The sequence below is a fragment of the Myotis yumanensis genome, unplaced genomic scaffold, assembly GCF_028538775.1.
Source record: "Myotis yumanensis isolate MYYU_CA2020_CCGP unplaced genomic scaffold, mMyoYum1.0.hap1 SCAF_1, whole genome shotgun sequence".
NCBI lineage: Eukaryota > Metazoa > Chordata > Mammalia > Chiroptera > Vespertilionidae > Myotis > Myotis yumanensis.
The window spans coordinates 238,089,263-238,109,617 of NW_027223752.1; the positions used below are offsets into that span (position 1 = coordinate 238,089,263).

Genomic DNA, 20,355 nt, shown 5'->3' on the forward strand with positions numbered 1-20,355 from the left:
CAGCTCGCTCCACCCCCTGAAGCGGGCCCCGCCCCCTTGCACCTGGCTCCACCCCCACGCAGCTGCACTGAGGGACTGGAGCGCAATTGTGATCTCTGAAAACAGCCAGTGGGAGGGGCAGCTCAGGACACAGAGGCGGAGGTGGGTATGAGCAGGTGGGCGCTGTGACCCATTCTTCTCTGCTTGGCCCGCCAGCCCCTCCTCACCTGCCAGGCAACTCCCCCTCACTCCTCAGACCTGGGGTATGCCAGCCCCGCCCCAGGCTCCCAGAGCCCTCTGCGTCAGAGTTGGAGAAGAGGCCCCTGGTCCTGGGTTACAGAACGTTCCACACACAGACAGGACGGTGCAGTCGCATCCACAGCAGAGGCGGTGAAGACGTAAAGGAGGGGGGGGGGTGAGTTTTGAGTATTTGTACCTTTGCTTTAAATACAATTGACTCCGCCCAAGTTTACGTAACTAACTTTTCTGCAATGGCTGGGTCTCACACCTAATATTTAACAGCGGGAGCAGCTCCAACCGCCGCTGAACTTGCCCTGGGCCATGGTCCCCAGGGAGGAGAGGAACAGGGCACCCCTGTGCCCAGGGACAGGTGGGGTGCTCGGAGGCACGCAGCGGCTTGGAGGAGGACTGCAGGGCACGGGAGGGCTGTGACCCACGCTTGCTCCGCTCTCTCCTCCCTTCACCTGTGGAGCAGGTCCGGGGACACTGACCCTAGCAGACCAGGCCCCCCGACCCCACAGAGCTCCCAGCTGGGGGGTGGAGGGGGTCAGAAAGCAGGCAAGTCCACTGCGGGTTGAGGGACCAGGGAAGACCCGGAAGGCTTTGCAGGGGGGACACCCTGTGACCGGAGAAGTGAATCTCTGACTTAACTTTGTGACCTGGAACAAGTGGCAAAGGTTTCCTGGAAATACCACCCGGTAACGACTTAACCTCTGGCCCCCAGCCAGCGCTCAGTACAGGAATGTTAGTGGCAGCCACGGGGAACGCACGGCGCTGTGCCAGCCCTCTGCCACCTCTGGCTTCTGGAACATGCCAGGCTCTTTGCCACCCCAGGGCCTGCCATGCACTTTCCCCCACTCCACACAGTGGCTCCTCCTCGTCCTATAGATCCCCGTGCAAAGGTCCCCTCCTCCAGGGGCCCCTCCAGGATTGCCTCAGCCAACCAGGCCCTCGAGCCCTGCTGTGCCGTGTCCCTCGGCGCTCAATCCCTGCAGCCCTCTCAGGCCCCTAGAGCCCTGGGTGCTGGCGCAGGCCCATCCCTCAGGACCCTGTCTGTGCATCCCCATCATCTACCAGGGTCTCATCGGACCGGTAGGGTGAGTTCAAACAAAGCAGGCTCTTCTATAGCTGCCGGGCCTTCTTTCTCAGGCACATTCCACAGCTTGGGTTCCTACCGCTCTAGTGAACCCCCTGTGCGGTCAGTCAGCCCCGTCCCCGCCAGGAAAGCACAGGGCAGCGCTGTGAGCCGCCTCTCCCCTCCCGGGTCAGCCCTGCCCTGCCCTGCCCTGCCCTGCCCAGCACTCAGCCCCGCGCTGCCCGGCACTCAGGAAGGAAGGTCTGGGCTGCTGAACCAAGGAGGACCCACTGGAGTGACTCACAGGGACACGGCCCCCCGCCCCTGGCAGACAAGAAGCGCCTGTCCCACAGCACCCTTTCCTGTCCGCACGGCCACACACTATGTGAGTCTGGCCAGGCCTTGGCGCCCAGCTGCCAGCAAACCTCGCCTCGGGGCTGCTGGGAGGCCTGCAGCAGACATGGCTCACATCTGCAACCAGCTGACCGAGGAAAGGTGACCCTCCAGCCCTGGCCGCTGTGGCTCGGTTGGTTGGGCATCCTCCCACCCACCGAAAGGTTGCTGGTTCCATTCCCGGTCAGGGCACAAGCCCAGGTTTCGAGTAGGGGCGTGCAGGAGGCAGCCGATCGTCATTTCTCTCTCACTTCGATGTGAGGATGAAAAGGGGCCACAGGCCACCCTAGCCGGTTTGTCTCAGTGGATAGAGCATCGGCCTGTGGACTGAAGGGTCCCAGGTTTGATTCCGGTCGGGGCACATGCCCGGATTGTGGGCTCGACCCCCAGTGGGGGGGCGTGCAGGAGGCAGTCGATCAATGATTTTCTCTCACCATTGATGTTTCTCTCTCTTTCCCTCTCTCTTCCTCTCTGAAATCAATAAAAAAATATGTATTTTTTTAACAAAAGAAAGAAAGAAAAGGGGCCACATGCTAACCTGACAAGCTCAGGGGAGGCCTGCATGGCAGTCTTGCAAACTCAGAGACCTCAAATAACCCCAACACAATGGATGGTCTGAAATGAAAGCTTTCACTAAAAGCAGTTCATGGTGGGTAGTCCAGTCCTGGGCCGGATCTTCACAGACAAAGATCATCTCTGACCTTAACTGAGCCTTTTTTTTTTTTGCATCTATGATAACACACCTTGGGAATGTCAAGGTGGTGTAACTTCCCTTCTTCCAGGTCCCTCAGGGCACAACCAATGCACCAGGACCCAGACCACAATTCCCTCATTGTCATTGTTATCCTACAATCGGCACGTGTCTATCATTTCACTCTATCCAATCCCAGAGGTTTCCCCGCCTCTCTGGTCCGTCACCTCGGATTTCCTGTAACCACCCGCGGCTCCTCCTCTGACTCTAATGTCTGAACAGGTGGAAACGGCCGTTCTCCGGAGCACTGTACCAATCCACCGAGTCGCTGCTCCCCGGCAACTGCTCCCCGGCACCTGCTGACATTGTGGCTCAAAGAAACTCACAACATTTCTTCCCAGGCTCGAATGTTTCTTATGTTAACAGATGTTTCTCTCTCTCTCTCTCTCTCTCTCTCTCTCTCTCTCTCTCTCGTTCTCCCTTCTTCTCTCTCTAAAAACCAATAAAAAAATCTTAAAAAAAAAAAAAAGACATCCTTCCATAATGTGGTGGTGGGCAGGGGAAGCGACGCTGGGCCGGGAGGGGGTAGCCGGTGGGGACCCTGGGGGATGCTTACATTCTTTGTCTTTTTCTGGAGTTTTACAAGCGTGAGGAATTGTTTTTATACTAAAAACAAAGCTCCCTCTGAAATGAAAACACCAGGATCCCTCCTCTCCTGGGGTACCAGGCCGCCCCGAGCCCCTCTGGCCGCATCCCAGCTCCAAGCCCCGAGGACTGCGGGGTGGCCCCGGGGGGGACTTTCCAATGTGCCTGCTGGCTCAGCTGAGGCGGGGGGGGGGGGGGGGGGGGGGGGGGGCGGCGGCGGGGGGGGGGGGCGAGGAGCTCGCAGGTCTGTGATGAAACCCATTCTCCTGTCCTCAGAGTTTTTGTTTTTGTTGTTAATCCTCACCGAGGATATTTTTCTGTTAGTTTTTAGAGAGAGTGGAAGGCGGGGGGAGCCAGAGAGAGAGAAACATCGATGTGAGAGAGAGGAGACACATCGATTGGTTGCCTCCCACAGGAGCCCCAACCAGGGGATGGAGCCTGCAACTGAGGAACGTGCCCTTGGCTGGAATCGAACCCGGGACCCTTCGGTCCGAGGGCTGACGCTCTATCCACTAGGCCGCAGTTTTTGAAGTGGAATGTTCGCACGCGTTAACGGCCTGGTGTTCTGCACTGTCATTCCGTACTGTAGTGCAAGGGCGTGGGAGGGGAGGCATTAAAGTGACCCCAGTCCCAAGAGGAAGAAGCCAGCCGAGCCGGCTCGCCCCCCCCCCCCCGGGGGCAGCTTGCTGAGCTCTGAGCCCCTCTGTGGAGAGTGACCGCCCAGGCCCGCCCCCAGGGGGACAGCCACACCAGTTAGGAGCCCTCCAGGCGGCTCCTGACCCCAGCTCTGGCCAGCAGCCCCTTTCATAGCAGGGACATTGTACTGGGACAAGACCGCACAATGAACGAGGAGCCACAGTGCGTCCCTGCAGAGAGGGGCCAGGCGGAGGCTGCCAGGGATCGGCTCGAGGCCACGGGGTGGGCGCCCCGAAGCGGGAGGGGCGCTGGGCTCCGGCCTGCTCTGTGCACACTGCTCTCCGGGTGCCTCCCGTCCCAGGCGCTGCCGGGGCTGGGCCCAGTGCTCCCGGCCCCGGGGCCTGGCAGACCCTTCCCTGTCCTCCCTTCTCTGCTGCTGACAGTCCTGTCCCTCCTCTAAGGGCCAGCTCAGCGCTGCCTCCTCAGCCCGGGATGTGGCAGCGTCCATGGCCCCATCGCTCCCCTCCTGGCAGCTGCCCGAGTCACCGCCTGGGCCGGCAATCTGGCAGGGTCTGGTGCTGGCTGGACACACAGTAGGCTTCATATGCCCCCAGCACCTACTGTGTGCTCAGCCCTAGGCACAGGTGGGCTTTCAGGAATCTCCAGACCCCTCACACCCAGTGAAATCGTCATGCAGAGGCACCGGAACATTCCTGCCCGGTGCAGGCGGTGAGCCCCATTGCCTGAACCCCACCGTGCGGGTGCTGATTCCTTTGCAGGGCGACTGTGAGGACTAAGTTAAGTCCTGCACGGGGCCCCTTTGGATCTGGCTCATAGTAGGTGCTCAGCAAAGTCAGCTCTTCCAGGCAATGATATTACCGGTTCCTACGCTGTGCTGCCCCCTGCGGGCCTTTAAGCAGCAAGCGGACCCTTGACCAGGGGCTTTTGCTGCGTGGCCCAGCGCTCTGAGGACGTTCTCATTAACGACCAGCCAGCCCCTGCATCCCTGGGCTGCGCATCCGCAGATCCAACCCCCTCAATCGACCCAAAGCAGGATCTTCAGTCCTCGACGGGAGCCCTCGGAGCCGCGGGCTGACTGTGTGCTGTTCTGCACCATTTTATAGGAGGGGCTTGAGCGCCTGCTGGGGGTCCTGGAACCCAACCCCTGGACACATTTTGGGGGGGTCAACCGTTACCCTCGGATTCCGACTGTGCTGGGGGTCAGTGCCCCTCCCCACGCTGTTCGAGGATCGATGGTACTTGCTCCCCCGGTCAGTGTGCTATCCTAGACCCCGGGAGGCTGTGGCCGGGACGGTTCCCCCTCCCTCCTCGGGGGACACACAGTATGACGGAGTCAGGCGCTGCTCCCAGCGCTCCTGCCCGACCACAAACAGCTGGGCCTCTGACGGCCGCCTTTGCTGGGCAGCCGACCAGCCCGCGTGTCCCGCCATGAAGCAGCGCGGGTCCTGGGCTCCGAGCCCTCGCCGTGCCCGCCCCGCCCGCCCTGCCCGCCCGCCCCGGTGGGGACACTCGGGCGATGAGTGTGGGGAGGCTCCTCAGACCCCCAGTGGGAGGACCCCCGCCCCGAGCCCCTCTCACCTCCAGTCTCGTCCGGTCCACGTCTTTGGGCAGTTTCACGCGGATCCGGTTTGTGACGATGAGGGCGTCATAGGGATAGACCTGTGGGGGAGGCGGCAGGCTGGCTTCAGCGGACACGCACGCGGGGACGAGAGAGGGGCCAGGCCCGGCGGGCTGGGTGGGGTGGGGAGGAAGGCACATACTTGCGTCTGCACGGGACACACATCTCATAGGAAAAGCACAACAAAAGGAACTTTTAACCTGGGCAGGCGCGGCAGGAAGAGGTCAGAGGTCAGCGAGGCGGCGGCCCCTTACCTTGTATTCTGTAAGAGAAAGAGCAGAGACCACAGGGCCGGTGAGAAAGCGCAGGAACCCATCCCAGAGGTGGCAGCAATCCCCCCCACCCCCGCCCTGCAGCCAGCTGGGCCGTGTGGCCTGTCCCCGCAGCAGCGACCCTGGAGCCACAGGCGGAGGAGGGAGCTGCCCGTCCCAGGGAGAAACCAAGAGCCGGAGGCGGGCAGGAGGCTGAGCCAGACTGGGAGCTGGACGCGGTGCTGTGTCCCTGCGGCACTGTCTCCCCTGCTGGGCCGAGCCGCCTGAGAACGCTGCCTGCCTCAGTTTACCCCGTGAGTGGGCCTTCTGGGTAGATGTTTTGTTGTGGAGACTCAGCCTCCCGGGGCCTAAGCCCCCAGCCTCTAACTTTCTTTCTTCTTAACGCTTTCGTGCCTCCTGGAAGCTCCTGAGTTCCGGACATAGTGCTGGGAGGCGTCCCTGGACTATAAAGTCTTGTTATGCAGTGAGATTGGGGGGTGGAGGCTCCGTGAGCGCCCAGCACCCACAGAGGCAGACACTGGGACCCCGGCCGCAGGCCTGTCTCGGGGAGAGTCCCTGGCAGGGGCCCAGGCGAGGGGGGCCGGTCCCTGAATTTTTCAACGCGACCCGTGGGATTCTAGACATGCCAGCTGTGAGCCAGGGACCTGGAGAGCCACTTGGAGGGAGCAGCTTCGACACCTCAATCTCCACCCTGCAGTGCCATCCCGCCCATGAGAGTGAGCCCCCCAACCCGTCGCACTCGGGGTGACAGGGCGAGGGGGTAATGCCGGGCCCGTGCAGGCCCAGGGCCGGCTCCTAGCGGGCAGAGCCTCCGCCAGGCACCTGCCACGTGACCAGGGTCCCTGCCAACCTCCTGCAGGCAGCCCGCCTGGCTAAAGGGCCACGCGAGCGAGGTGGGAGGGTGGCCCAGCTCCGTCGCTGGGGGCCTTTCCCTGTGACTTGCTCCCTCACTGACCCTGGTTTCCCTGGAGGCTGGGCTGGGCTGGCCCTGACAGGGGACAGTCGTTCCCACACAGATCCCTCTCCCCAAGTGACCAGAGTGACAGACAAGTCAGCGCAGGGGCTGATGGGAGAGCAGAGCACCTCGGCAACGTTAGAACGGAGTCAGCTGATCCTCCAGGGGGAGGCGGGCAGCGAGCACCCGGGATCCCCTCACTGCGCCAGGCTTGGCGCCCCTGCCGGCGGCCTGGCGGGGGGGGAGGGGTGGCGGTTAGAACGAAGTTTGTGGGACCGTGTTAGTGCTCCCTGCCCCAGCCAGAGACCTAGGGTCCCCGCTCCGTGTACCTCGCGTGCCCCAGCTGGCATCCGGGTCTGCTCCGCAAGGCGCCAGATTGGCGTTCTGGAAGAGAAAGAGAGAGGGCAGCAGGAGGCAGGCCGGGGCGGGAGGGTCGGATCACCGAGCCTGCAGATGCTGCAATGGAGGCCCCCACTCCCCGGGGTGCCGCTGTCGCCTCCCGGCCTGTGCCAACCCTGCCCGTCCAGGCAGCTCCTGCCGAACCGCCGTAAGGACGCCCCGGGGCCTGGCCCCTGAGCTCTGCAGCTGGCACAACCCGGGGGCGGCTCAGCGTGGAAGCTGTTCCTGGGACCTCAGCCCCCTCCAGACCCCGCCGTCCCCAGGGCTCCGTGGCCGGTGTCTGCACAGCCGCTGGGACAGAGCCCAGCATGTCGCGAGCTCTCCACACAGCGGCTGCACGGGACCGAGCCCCACCACCCGTCTCAGGTGCCGCCCTCGCCTGCCCACGCTCTGCATTTCACTGCCTCCACCACTCATGTGTGGGATCCTCTCCCTCTGCCCACCTGCAGAAGCCACCCTGCAGACCCCGGAAGGTTCCGCTGGGGGCACCGAGCCCGCGGGGTTCCCCGCCCCCAGCTGGCACAGCTCTTCTCAACTGGGTTCAATTCTAAAGGAGAGGGACCTGCAGGTGCCGGGGAGCGGTGGGGCTTCCAGCCCTACCTCACGCGGAGGCGGGAGTGAGGGCCCCACCGCCTGGCGAGAGGCACAAAGGCCTCAGAGGGCAGCCAGGCCCGAGTCCTTCAGCCCAGAGGGGAAACTGAGGCAGCGAGGGGAGAGCATGTGAAGGGCAGGGCCGGAGCCGGTCTCTGTAAATGTGTGATATTTTGTTCATCGCCGGTTTGTCTGCATTAATCTGGATTTTTAAAACCATGGCATTAAAACATGTTGGTCTTGATTACTGAGTCTTTTGGTACTTGCCTCGCTGGCCGACCTCCTCCAGCCCTGGAGTCCCCTCCGGGCTCTGCGCCCACCCGGTGACGGACCTGCCCCGGCCCTGGAGTCCCCTCCGGGCTCTGTGCCCACCTGGTGATGGACCTGCCCCGGCCCTGGAGTCCCCTCCGGGCTCTGTGCCCACCTGGTGATGGACCTGCCCCGGCCCTGGAGTCCCCTCCGGGCTCTGTGCCCACCCGGTGATGGACCTGCCCCGGCCCTGGAGTCCCCTCCGGGCTCTGTGCCCACCCGGTGATGGACCTGCCCCGGCCCTGGAGCCCCCCGCCGGCTCAGCGCCCACCCGGTGACGGACCTGCCCCGGCCCTGGAGTCCCCTCCGGGCTCTGTGCCCACCCGGTGACGGACCTGCCCCGGCCCTGGAGCCCCCGCCGGGCTCTGCGCTCACCCGGTGACGGACCTGCCCCGGCCCTGGAGCCCCCGCCGGGCTCTGCGCCCACCCGGTGACGGACTCTCCGTGACAGAGGGAGTCTCCTGAGTTGCAAGAACGCTTTTTGGAGACATTTTCTCAGGACACTGACAAGCGCCCCAGGTGCACCTGTCCGGTTAGGTACCCTCCTCCTGGGACAAAGCTGGGCACACCCGCCAGCCACTTGCCACCTCCCCTCTGGGACACGGAAGGGAAAGGCCGCCCTCTAGTGGCCAGTGTCCCTCACCACAGGCCATCAAAGCTGGCTTGCCATGGCCACCTGGGGCAGCTGGAACCCCCTCCTGGGGCCACAACCAGCTTCCTGCGCTCTGTCAGGCTCCCCGGAGGAAGGGTGGGGCATCGCCCGGGGGCAGAAGGGAAAGGAGGGTCAGCCAGAGCTGCCAGCTGGGCCTGGGGTCTTCCCGTCCTCCCTGGCAGGAGAGCTCCGTGGCCAGGGGAACCCCCAGCGGCTGCCCTGGTGGGCTCCCCGCGTCCTCAGCAGAGGATCACCGGAGGTAAAAGCCACCATCGCTGCCCTCTCCCACCTGCCTGGTGTGATTGTGTCAGCTGCCCTTACAGCCGCATTCACTAATCTCCGCGGCAACCCCAGGAGGCAGGCATTTTTGTTACCATTTCATGGACTCGGCTCAGAGAGGTGAAGCAACTTGCCCAAGACCGCACAGCGCATGCACGGCGCTGCAAAACATCTCACTCCAGTTTTACTTTCCAAGGATTGCTAGAAGCAGGAGCGGAATGGTGGCCATTCACACTGGCCATGCACTTTCCTCCCTAGAGTCCTGTTGGCGTCCGCCACTCCACGCAGCAGCCGCTGGTCTGGAGGTAAGGAGGGGTAGGGACTTGCTGTTGTAATACCTCCTCGTGTGGGAACCACGCTGCAGAGCGTATGAGAGTTTACAGCCCTGATGTGCTCACAGGAGTCCTAAGAGGTGAGGACACACTCGGAAAGACTCAGAAATGTCCGTCACTTGCCCAGGCACCTCCCCCCCACCCCCCCACAGGGGGTGTCTGGTGCTGATGCACATGCTCCGTCCAGCTTTCCAGCCGGAAAACATCGGCTTCTTCAATGGGTGAAGGCGTTCCTCAGTCGCACACATGAACATGCTTAGACATGCTCCGTGGACACGTGAACACCTGCCTCAAAGGACAGCCATGCTTCTCATGTGCCTAGTAGGGGAGGCTTGCCGTCCGCATTATTTAATTGCTCCGTGTGCTTTTTATTATTTTTCACTAGATCTGATTTCAAACCACCTGCCAGGCTTGCTGCCACAGCGACCAATGGCCTTGCACGTTACCGAGCTGGGTGAGTTTAGCTTTGTGAGAATTAAACCTGCTTTATAAATTGCGCCCATGCCCTGGGGTCCCCTCTCTGCACTGCGAATTCCTAGCGGACACTCCGCCTTCTCGGAGGAGAACTCAGTCTGTTCGTAGTTAGCATCAGGCTTCTCCCGACGGGACTCCCCCGGGGCTCCCACCAGGATCTGCCGGTGGCCAGGGGCCCTTCTCTGAAGAACGGGCGGGGTGGGGGGGCAGGAGACACGTGCCCCAGAAGAGCCGGCAGCGGGCAGTGACTTCTCTACTCACTGCAGAGCTCAGAGCACCTGCAGGCTCGGGCTGTGAGGCAGGCTGGGCCTCGGGACATTGTAAGCAGCTCGGGGACAAGCAGGGGTGGCCCCTGTGACACGCCCCTCAGAGCAGGAATGGGGACCCGTGTGCCTCCCGATGGCTCGGTCCCCTTCCTCCCAGCGACGGGAGCCACACGGCTGTGCCCGCCACCAGGAGGCTCGGACCTGAGCCCCAGTTTTCGGCAACAAGGCTCTCTGGTGGGTTCGATAGGGTCTCTCTGGTTTCCCCCTCTCCTCCCCCTCATCCTCTCCCCCCTCCCCCAGTCCCCTCCCCTCCCCTCCCCTCTCTCCCTCCTCCCCTCCCTCTCTTCCCTCAGGACTTCGTGTGAGCGGGTTAGGCCACCCAGAGACCTTTCTGGACGTAAAAAAAAAACGCTCAGGAAACAACTCAGTGAGGGACCCGGGAGCCCTGCAGGCCTTCGACCGCCGTGGGTGCACGAGGGCCCCTGGGGGCTGCGGGGAGGGTGACTGAGCAGCTGCCCGAAGGCGGGACAGCCAAAGGTCATGACCTGCCTCCCCCGAGACACAGGCAGGAGAGCCCGTGAGTCTTGGGAAGAGAACAGATGGAGGGACAGTGTCGCAGGGAAAGAGGACCAGAGCGAGGCACCATCACCGTCACGGTCCCCGCGGAGCAGCTGCAAAGTCCTCTCCACGCGACGACGGGCCCGACGCACACGCAGCCACACCGCCTGCCCCACCGTCCGCCCGAGGGCCACCGGGCACCCAGCGGGGCTCTGAGTTCTGCTCCAGAGCGGATGGGGACCTGCCACCCCCAGGGTCAGGACCAGCCGTCGTCCCCAAGCCCTTTGAGGGGGTGGCGGCCAAGGCCAGGGGCTGGGAGGCCTCCATGGGGCTGGGAGCCAAGGCAGGCGCCCGGGAGGAGGCAGCGTGGGGACCCGAGGCGAGAGGAGCAGGGAGACGGCCTCTCTGAACTCCCTTCTGAAGACGGAGGGGACGTGGGCTGCGGGGGCGGGGGGCAGGACCCCAGCCCCGCAGCCCCTGAGGCCGAGGAAGCTACCAGGTGAGCAGAGAGCGCCTGGACCACGCCCCCGCCCTCGGGACCCCCGGCAGCTTCCTGGGGGACACTGTCTGCGTTCTCACCCCCCCCACTTTCCCCGTGGACACGAAGGGTGGGCAGACCCCACGGAGGAAACCAAAGAAGCAGGCGGCATGCACAACCTGGCTGGACAGACGGCAGCGTCCACAGGGCCGGGGGCAGACGGAGAGGCCGAGGGACGCCCATGGCTCGGGTCCGAGTCCCTGTCCGAGGCCGTGTCCCAGGGCCTGGCCCGGCTGTGAGACCCCCGGGGAGGCCGAGGAGCTGTCCCCGGGCCCCACTCATCGCTGAGGCGGCCACGGAGCAGCCACGGGACGCAGCCTTGAGGCTGAATCACCTTGTTTATGGACCAGCATCCCACGGGCAGAGCCTCCTGGGGCCTGGCATATGTGCATGCATGCATGTGCATGTGTGCATGTGCGTGCACATGTTCATGTGTGTGCATTTGTGTGCGTATGTTCATGTGTGTGTTCATGTGCGTGCATGTGTGCGCGTGCACACGTATGGTCACTGGTGTCATCACGCCCACTCGGGCGGGGGTCCTCACTGTGGGAAGAGGGTCACAAGTGGCGTCTCTTCGCCAGGGTCTTGCCCCTCATGGGGGACAGGCAGGCCGCAAGCCACTGGAGTTCCCCCTGGACGTCCCGAGACGACACCGGGGCGCAGCCGGGGAGAGCTGCTGTGTGGCCTCCAGTGACACCCACGTGCCAGTGACACCTGCCGTGGGGGCGAAGGTGCTGGTGATGGCAGGAGGGGCCGGGCCCAGGGAAGGAAGAGGGTCCTTGGCTCACATTTAAGGTCCTTTTAAGTTCTAGGTCACAGGAGAAGGACGGAGGTGCCCCCCACCTTCCTGCCCTGACACGCTGAGGACTCCCGGGGCCTGGGGGGCTCTCCCGGAAAGGGGGAAGGGGTGTTGCCGGTTCTGTCTGGTCTGGAGAAGCAGCAGGTGGGCCCCGTGGAGCAGCAGGCACAGGCAGGCAGGCGAGCGGGGTCCCGGGGCCCCCCTCCTAGCTGTGCTGTCAGGACACTGTGGGGACCGCCTGGGCTCACAGCGAGGTTAGTACACCGCGGGCCGGGGAGGGGGTACCTACCCGGTGGTCCAAGCCATTCTTCCCGTGTCCTGGGAGAGGGTCAGATTTGGAATAGGGGAACCCTGAAACAGACACAGCATAGCCGTCACGCACGCAGCAGGCGCAGCCCCGCAGAGGGAGGCCAGGGTGTGGGCCGGCAGGGGACACGAAGGGCCCAAGGATCACGCCCTGCCTCCATCCTGACCTCTGTCCCCAGGGACTGAGGAGGAAGCCAGGGAGGGGGGAGTGTCCCCGAGCCAGCCCAGGACACCAGGGCACCTCGGGCCTGACCCCACCCAGGCGGGCACTGTGTTCTGACCACAGGGGTCAGTCTGGGCCACCTGGAGCCGGAGCGGCAGGAGGCCCACCACCAACCGAAGGGCCTGCAGGCCATTTCATTACAAACAAACCCTCAGCTCTTTGCAACGGGGCATTTCACGTTGAAGCCCTAATTCCTAGCGGCTCTCAAAGCCTGAGACACGGGGTCCTGCCTCCCACGGGAAGCCCACCCCTGGTCCACCTGTGGCTCACACCAGTGGCCCGGCCGCAGGAGACTGAGACCCACCCCTCCCACGCCGCGTCTGCAGAGCGGAGCGGGGCTCCCGGCAGTGCCCTCCTGCGCAGCCGTGAGCGAGGCCCGTGTCCTGGCTCCCTAGAGAGGCAAGGTCCCCACCCGGAAGCACCTCCGCAGGCCTGGCCCAAGCTGTCAGTCCTCCCATAGCCTGTGGGCCCCAAGAACAGAGCCCACGTCTGCTTCTCTGGGGGTCGTGGCCCCCGTCCTGGCCGGCACCCAGCTGCTCAGGCAACGATGCTCAGGGCCAAAGGCCAGCGCCCTGGGAGCCGCCAGGCTGCCCGCGAGGGCTCAGAGGGGATGCAGATCCCGCCCCTCGGTGTTCAGGCTCCACCCACCCCCTCCGAGCGAAGGATGAGGGGCCAGGTGTCCCTCCTTGCGAGGGTTCCTCGAGAACTCAGTGAGGACAGGAACATCCTGTACAGGCGCATCTGGGGACCTGCCTCCGCTCAGGGCCCTGCCTCGGGGACTTGCTTGCCCCCGTGGCCTTCGGAAGGTTCCGGGTGTGGGTCAGGAAGGGCCTTTTGCAACATCAAGGTCAGAGTTCCCAAACTCCTTCTAGCAGAGGAACCCTCCTGTCACCTGAAATTTCACTCGAACTCTGACACACACAACAGATGAAAGTCGGGCTGCAAGACAGAGTGGGAGAGGGGCCTGGGGCCAGACCCGCTGGGCCGCCCCCCCTCCTCTCGGCCTCTTCCACGGCTGCTCCAGAAAAAGGACTTGGCCGACTCCTCCCATTTCACAGAGGGCACATGGAGGCACAGACACAGAAGGACCTGTCCCAGGTCACCCAGCCCCCAGGCTGCAAGGCAAGGCCTCCGTTGTCTGAGAATTTCCCAGTCATTCCTGAGGGACACTTTCAGCCAAGCAGAATTCACGTCCACAGCAACTGTCTGTCAGCACCTGAAAAATGTGGTGCCACTTCCCGCTCGACTCCATCGTCTCCGGCGAGAAATCGGCTGTCCTGTGAACTGGTGTTCCCCGATAGAAAATCTGTCTTGTTCTGCTCTCGAGAAATGTTCCCTCTGTCTTTAGCTTTTCGAAGTTTAATGACGATGTGTTTTTGGAGTAGGTTACTTTGGATTTATCCTATTTGAGGTTCACCTGTTCTTGAACCTGTGGATTTATGTGTTTTGTCAAATTTGGTCAGTTTTGAACCATTATTTCTCTGAATACTTTCTCAGACCCACTCACTTCTCTTCTTCTGAGACGCTCATGATACAGTTATTGTCCCACAGACTGAGGCTCTTTTCTCTCTGTTGTTCAGATTCTCTGATTCTCTCCTCTGCCATCCTCTCTATTCTGTTATTCAGCCCATCAAGAAAAACTTTTATTTTGGTTGTTTTCCTTTTCAGGTCTGTAACTTCCATTTGGTTATGTTTTCTATTTCTTTGGTGAGATTTTCTCCCGCGGCGCCCCCCCCCCCCCCCCCCCAGTTGTTTCAAAAGTATTTGTCATTGTTTGTTGAAGCATTGTGGTGATGGTTGCCTTGAAGATCCTTGTCAGGGACCTCCTAACATCTGATTCTTCTTGGTGCTGCTTTTCTCATTCAAATAGTTATCTTCATGGTTCTCAGTGTGAGGACTAACTCTCCCTTGTTCCTGGACATCTGGGAGACGCTGGGTTCTAGCTGAGTCTCCTAGTTAGCAGGCTGCCACCCTGTTTAGGTTTACTAAGTAGGGCCTGGCTTATGATGGGTTGTGGTTCTGATGACAATTTAGTCTTCAGAATGCTTGTCCAGTGCCCTCCTGGTCTGCTGAGCCCACGTGGTGTGGGAGTGAGCGGTACCTCCTGGGATGCTCTGTGCCCCGAGGTGGGTTGGAGACAGCGGCTGTGGATGGAGCATGTTCCCCTGGGCGCGCTCTCCAGGCGGAGGGGTGCCGACGGGCCTCTGGCTCAATATCTGCAGTGTGGCTGGCAGAGGAAAACACCCATCTGGCCACCTTATGCCCCTGCGTGGGCCGTGACACATGGAGTCCTGCCTTTTTCAAGGCCCTGAGCCAGTCCGCTTCTCCTGTCCCCGCTGCAGAGCTCTGTGGTCGTCTGCTGTATTGTTTCTGGATTTTTCCTTTGCACTTCATGGGGGAGAGCCAGGAGAGAGGGGTCTCCACTGTCACACCCCTGAGGTTGCTCTGAACCCATCACAGTAGCCTCGCCTGGGTGCTGGTGGATGGCTGGCCAGCAAGCCATTCCGCGGGCAGGTCTTCGTCAGTTTCAACAGACCTGTGAGTGGTTTTCCGTTCAGAGATGTGTGGATAACTCTGCAGCTGTGTGGCTCTGTGCGGGCGTGGGTCTCCTCTCTGGGCCTTCATGTCTTCACCTGAGGCAGGAGGGACCTGGAACCCCTTTAGCCCCGAGTGACCAAGGGGGCACTGAGGGATCGCCGGGGCCAGGCTTGTAGTCTTGACCCCACACTGCCATGACGTCCCACAGGGCCCAGGACAGAGGACGCTGGGTGCCCACACAGGAGCCCTGAGCCCAGCTGCTTCCTGCCGGGAGGTCGGGATCACCCCCTTTTCCAGATGAGGTGACTTCAAACGCAGAGAAGTTTGCACTCATGTCCAAGGTCACACAGCAAGAGACAAGCTAAGACTCAATCCCCACTGGACCGACACCCAGGTCTAGCGGATTCTGCCGACCCTCACGTGATCTCGTGGACACTGTTGCTGCCTTGTGTTAGCTGAGGCCACCCCCATCCTCCCCGCAGCCCCAGAGCAGCGCCGAGTCCCACAAAGGGGAGACCCAGACACCCACTGCCCGACAAGCACCCACCGAGAAGCTGCTACGTGCAAGTGGGGCGGCACAGAAGCTGATGGGGGAGCAGGGCTTCCCGTGGGGAGGGGGTGTCTCAAGACGCCATGGCAGAGTTGGAGTGGGACAGAGGAGGCCCTGAGAGGTGTGACTCCAGACACTGGCTCCTGACCGTGAACTCCCGAGGGACTCGTGCCTGCTTATGGCTTGTGCCCCTGCCCACAGCACCGGAGCCACACACTGTCTAGCCCCTGGGCCGGTGGGCAAGCCTGCTGGGCACAGTGGGGCACAGGGATTTTTGCTAAAAGTAGGGTCCCTAGCCAACCCCATGAGTGGCAGCGGCTCTTGGGGTGCTGCACTCTTGCACCTGGGCTACGGGTGGTCTCTCCCAGTGAGGGGCCAGTAGTGGCTCTTCCTGGGCCAAGGTCTTCTCCTGACATCTGGGGCTCCCAGCACCCTGGGGGCCAAACACAGGGAGGGGCCAGAGAGTACTCTGTCCATCCAGCTGGAGGCCAAGTCCTTGCACAAAGACCTGGCCAAGTCTCTCTGCAGGAGTCTCTCTCCAGCTAACCTCCTGGCCCCTGCTGGACACTGGGGCTGCTGGACCCAAGCCCTCCAGCTCTCCCAGGCCTTGCCCTCCCTGCCCTTCCTGGCTGACAGCACTGCTGGCTGCCCCTCCCAGTTTTCTGGGCCCACTCCACTTGTATGGCGCTATCCATCCCTGGTGCCTTGCCCTGACCGCCTCTCTCCTTCCTCCAGTGTCCTGGTTCCGCAGAGATGGGGAAGGGAAGGGCCCGGGGAGTAGCTGGGCTGAATCAGGAGAAGGACCTCATCTGGGCCTTAGGCCCTGTTGAGAAAGTAATGTGAACTCAGGAACACGTTTTATCAGACACATGGCGGGAAAGTCCAGGGACTCGGGCCACCCCCGGCCGTGAGCCCAGGCCCATCTGGGACTCTGTCTCCAGGCCAGTCCTCCTCTGAGCTCCCGGCCCGTCAGTCCACCCCTAGCAGGCGCCACAGCAGAAAGAGCCCACCTTGCTCGCTCCTGACCTCTGCATAAAGGTGCCTCCGCCCTCATCATCCTGCCCCCACCCCACCCTCCTCCCTGCTCATACGCAGTCCCGCCATCCAGACCGTCCAAGGGCCCATGTTGGTTATCTGGGCTCCCCAATCCCTTCCACCCTGGCCCAGCAGCCTCCAGTCTGACCACCCAGAGGGGCACGGGGGAACCTCAAAAGAGAGGAAGGACCTGAAGGTTAGGAAGGTGGGACCCCGAGCAGCGCAGGCCCACCCACAGGGTCCAGGCCAGAGGGGGGCCCATCACCTCAGTTCCTCTGGGGCCCTGCATCTCCTCTTGTAAGAGTCAAGACCCTTTTCTTATAACAAAACATCAATGCCACCCCTTCCCTGTGCAGCACCCAGCTCATCAATACAGCCTATGACACGCAGCCCGAGCACGCGTGTGTGTGGCAAGAAGGCAAACACACAGCTGTCCATCATGAATGTGCAGAGGAGGCCCCACTGCTCAGGAGAGGGGTGTCACTCTGGTTTGTCACTGCTGCTCAATGGGCTTCTCACTGATGGGGAATGGGGACCTCGCCCTGCGCACCACCACCTCTGCGCTGCCTAGCACCAGGTCCAGCACATAGAAGGTGCTCAATAAATGTTTGGTGGACAGATGGATGAATGACTGAAAGATGAGTCAATCCCAGGTGAGATGTGTTGATGGTGTCACAGGTGGGATGAGGTTGTGACCGGCCCCCAGGAGCCCAAGGAGGACCCTGGCGGGCGGCGGCGGGATGCACGTGTGCTTGCTCTCGCCAGCGTCTCTGCCTCTCCGGCTCCCTGCACGCTTCTCCAGGCAGGGGCTGCTCTCGTCTCCTCAGTCTCCCGCTTGGCGCCCCGCACAGTGTCTGGCACAGAGTGGGTGCTCAATAAATACCCGTTGAATGTAACGCATCTCAATTCAACAAACATTTATTGAGCGCCCACTGTGTTGGATGTCACAGGCCTACCCTCCTTGGACGCGCTGCAGGTGAAAGCGACCGGGGTGCAGGCATGCGGCCCTGCTCTGTGCAAACGCTTTGCTTAGTAACAGTGGTTTGCCAGTGGAACTGGTGTCGATGAACTCACATTTGGGGGCTCAAAGGAACCCCGAGAGAGGTGGAGACCCCTCTGTGCGTGCTGCCCATCTGCCCACATTTCTCCAGAGGATGGTGGGGAGCAAGGCACGCCTGGTCGAGGCGGCCAGCAGCCGGGCCTTCCTGCACGCGGGAGGCGAGGCAGAGTCACCAGGACAGAGGTCAAGTCACAGCTGCAAAGGCTGGCACCGTGGCCTCCACTCAGAGCACAGGATGTCAGAGCGCCAGCCGGAGGCGAGCGGACGACAGAGTCACATCACTGTCACCATAAGCGAGCATCAGCGTGGCGGGTGGACACACACACACACACACTCACACACACATACACACAGTTACACACTCACACACACACACATACACACTCTCACATACACACTCTCACATACACACACTCACACACACACACTCACACATACACACTCTCACATACACACACACTCACACAAACACACACACACTCACACACAAACATACACCTATACACACTCACACACACACACTCGCACACACTCACACACATACACTTATGCACACTCACACACACACACACATTCACACACCGTGCATTCTCTGGAGGAAGTGCCCCACTTGGGCCATTGGCTCCAGCACAGGCAGTCGGCTCCTACGGGCCAGGGCACCTGCATGGGAAGCAGCCGCATTCCCACCTGTGGCTGCAGGTGCAGGTGTGACGAGGCGGCCAGGGGTGTTGGGGACAGACAAGCCCTACAGGTGTGTGACAGTCCACTCGAAACAGCTGGCACAGCCTCGGGCCTTGCTGGGCCCGCCACCTGTGGGACACGGTGAACAGCCCTGCCCCTCGCTGTGGCACGTACAGATGGGGAAGCAGAACCAGTGGCGGGGAAGCAAGCCCGTGCCACCCTGATCTCCACCCCACCCCCCCCACTCGCATGCAGGCCTGCCATTCAGGTGGCCCAGGGGCAGGGAAGCAAGCTGGTGCCACCCTGACCTGCCCCCCGTCCTCGCCCCTGCTCGCACACAGAATCTGGGCCCTCAATCTGTTCACCCTGGCCCTGCAGCCTCCTCTGACCACCAGGGGGCACGTGGGAACCTCACAAGAGAGGAAGGACCTGAAGGTTAGGACGGTGGGACCTTGAGCAGCGCAGGCCCCCCCCACAGGGTCCAGCGACACAGGACGGTGTCCTCCCCCCCAGCCCGAGCCACAGGCATAAGAGGGAACCCCTAGGGGAAGCAGCTGGCCTCCCGCGAGGAGAGTGGGGGGTGGGCATGCCAGCAGCCTCGAGGAGGAGGGCCCCTACCACCCAGCCAGGGGAGGGCTGGAGCGGAGAAGACCGCCCACACCCCCAGTTTCCTGTGGGCTCTGGACCCGGGGCTGGTGCCACGCTGCCCCCGGGGCAGGGGCTGCCATGGGGCTACTGAGCGGGGGCGGCAGGGGCTCCCCACCTTCCCGACACAACTGTCAGGAAAATGCTCGAAGCAGAAAGGCCCACTGTCTACGCCGACGGCCCAGGGCCCGTGTGCAAGTCCTGCACCTTTGGGGCCCTGGGTGCCGGGAGCAGGGAGGGAGTCTGCCCGTGGCTGTCCTGTGACCAGCCCTGTACCCCGCAACCTGCCTGCTGGGGGGACGGGCGGCTGCCGTACCCCTTCCAGACCTGCTCCAGGACAACAAGCATGGGACAGGCCCCTCTGGGGACATTTTGGGGGTGACCTGCCCGTGGTGACATCAGCCCTGTGCACCGGCTGCACCCCAGGAGGTGGGGGTGCTAAGACTCCTGCTTACAAATCCACACAAAGCAATGAGCCTTCTTTCCTTTGAGTTTTTCTTTAACAACGATAATGTCCAAGCCCCTCCCGCTCTCCCACGGATCACTCTCCAGCATGAGGATGAGGGCGAGGATGAGACGGTCTGTTTGCTGAGCACCTACTATGCGCCCGGCTGTGCACACAGCACCTCCTTCAGGGCTCAAACACCAGCCAGGCACACAGTGGGACTGACGCCCAGCGACAGACGAAATGCCACGCCACGAGGCTGGTCATGGTGAGTGGGGACTTGAACCCAGGACTGTCTCAGGCAAAGCTGGCATCTTTCCTCCGTGTTCTCGCGCCCACACCCGTCCCTGCTCGGCCTCTGCTCCCCGCTAAGCCTCGAGCTGGCCCCAGAAAATCACATCCGCCCCCGGGACCCGGAGACCACGTTGGGTCCCCCGAGAGCCTGGCTCTGCGGCACACAGCCCCTGGGAGCGAGGCCCTCGGGAGTGTCCTGCATCTGCAGATGGCTCCTACTCAGGCTTCGAGCGTCACCTTGCAGCCCGCACTCCCTGGGGACCCCAAGCCCCGGCTCCCGGTCCCTGGCTCAGGACAAGCGTGGGTCCGGGACAGGCCGCATCCACTCCGAGTCTGGCCCCACTGCCCGGACAGTGCACGTCTGCTCCGGAGGGAAACGGCCCCGAGTCCAGCCTGGAGCCCGGGGCCTTCCCTGTGCGGCTCTCCGCCCGCTTGCGGCTCTGGCTTCGAGGGAAGGGCAATCACGAAGGGCCTGCTCCGCACATCGCCCTCGGGCCTGTGGGTTTGCACCTGCGCTTTTCTAAGGAGCACGGCTTCCACCTGGGGGAGCGGCCTGCGGTGTGGGGGCCCCTCTGCCGCGAGGTGTTTCGGGCCACAGGATGGCGCCTCGCTCAGAAGAACCACTCACGTGAGTAAAAGCCGTCTCCCGGGCCCGTCTGGAGAGGGTCTCTGTCGACCCCGCTGCTGAGGGACAGAGACTGGCTGTCTCGGTCGGGCGAGTTGGTCCTCGTGTCCGCGTCCCCCTGGAGAATCAGCCAGCTGCCCTTCTGCTGGGAAACACAAGGGCGCGTGATCTCCAGGTCATCTGCAATGGCACCGCCCGCGTCACAGATGGGGAAACTGAGGCCCACGGAGG

General features: G+C 62.5%; 1 protein-coding gene across 2 annotated transcripts in view; it reads right to left on the minus strand.

Moving 5' to 3' along the window:
- Positions 1-20,355, minus strand: part of ABLIM2 (actin binding LIM protein family member 2) — a 98,274-nt gene that overhangs the window by 4,468 nt on the left and 73,451 nt on the right. The window contains exons 17-21 of one of the 2 annotated variants that reach the window (XM_070399857.1): positions 20,128-20,269; positions 12,012-12,073; positions 6,855-6,909; positions 5,553-5,560; positions 5,259-5,339 (exon numbers count right to left, since the gene is read on the minus strand). In XM_070399857.1, the coding sequence (XP_070255958.1) occupies positions 5,259-5,339; positions 5,553-5,560; positions 6,855-6,909; positions 12,012-12,073; positions 20,128-20,269 (348 nt within the window). The other variant, XM_070399849.1, reaches the window with a different exon arrangement.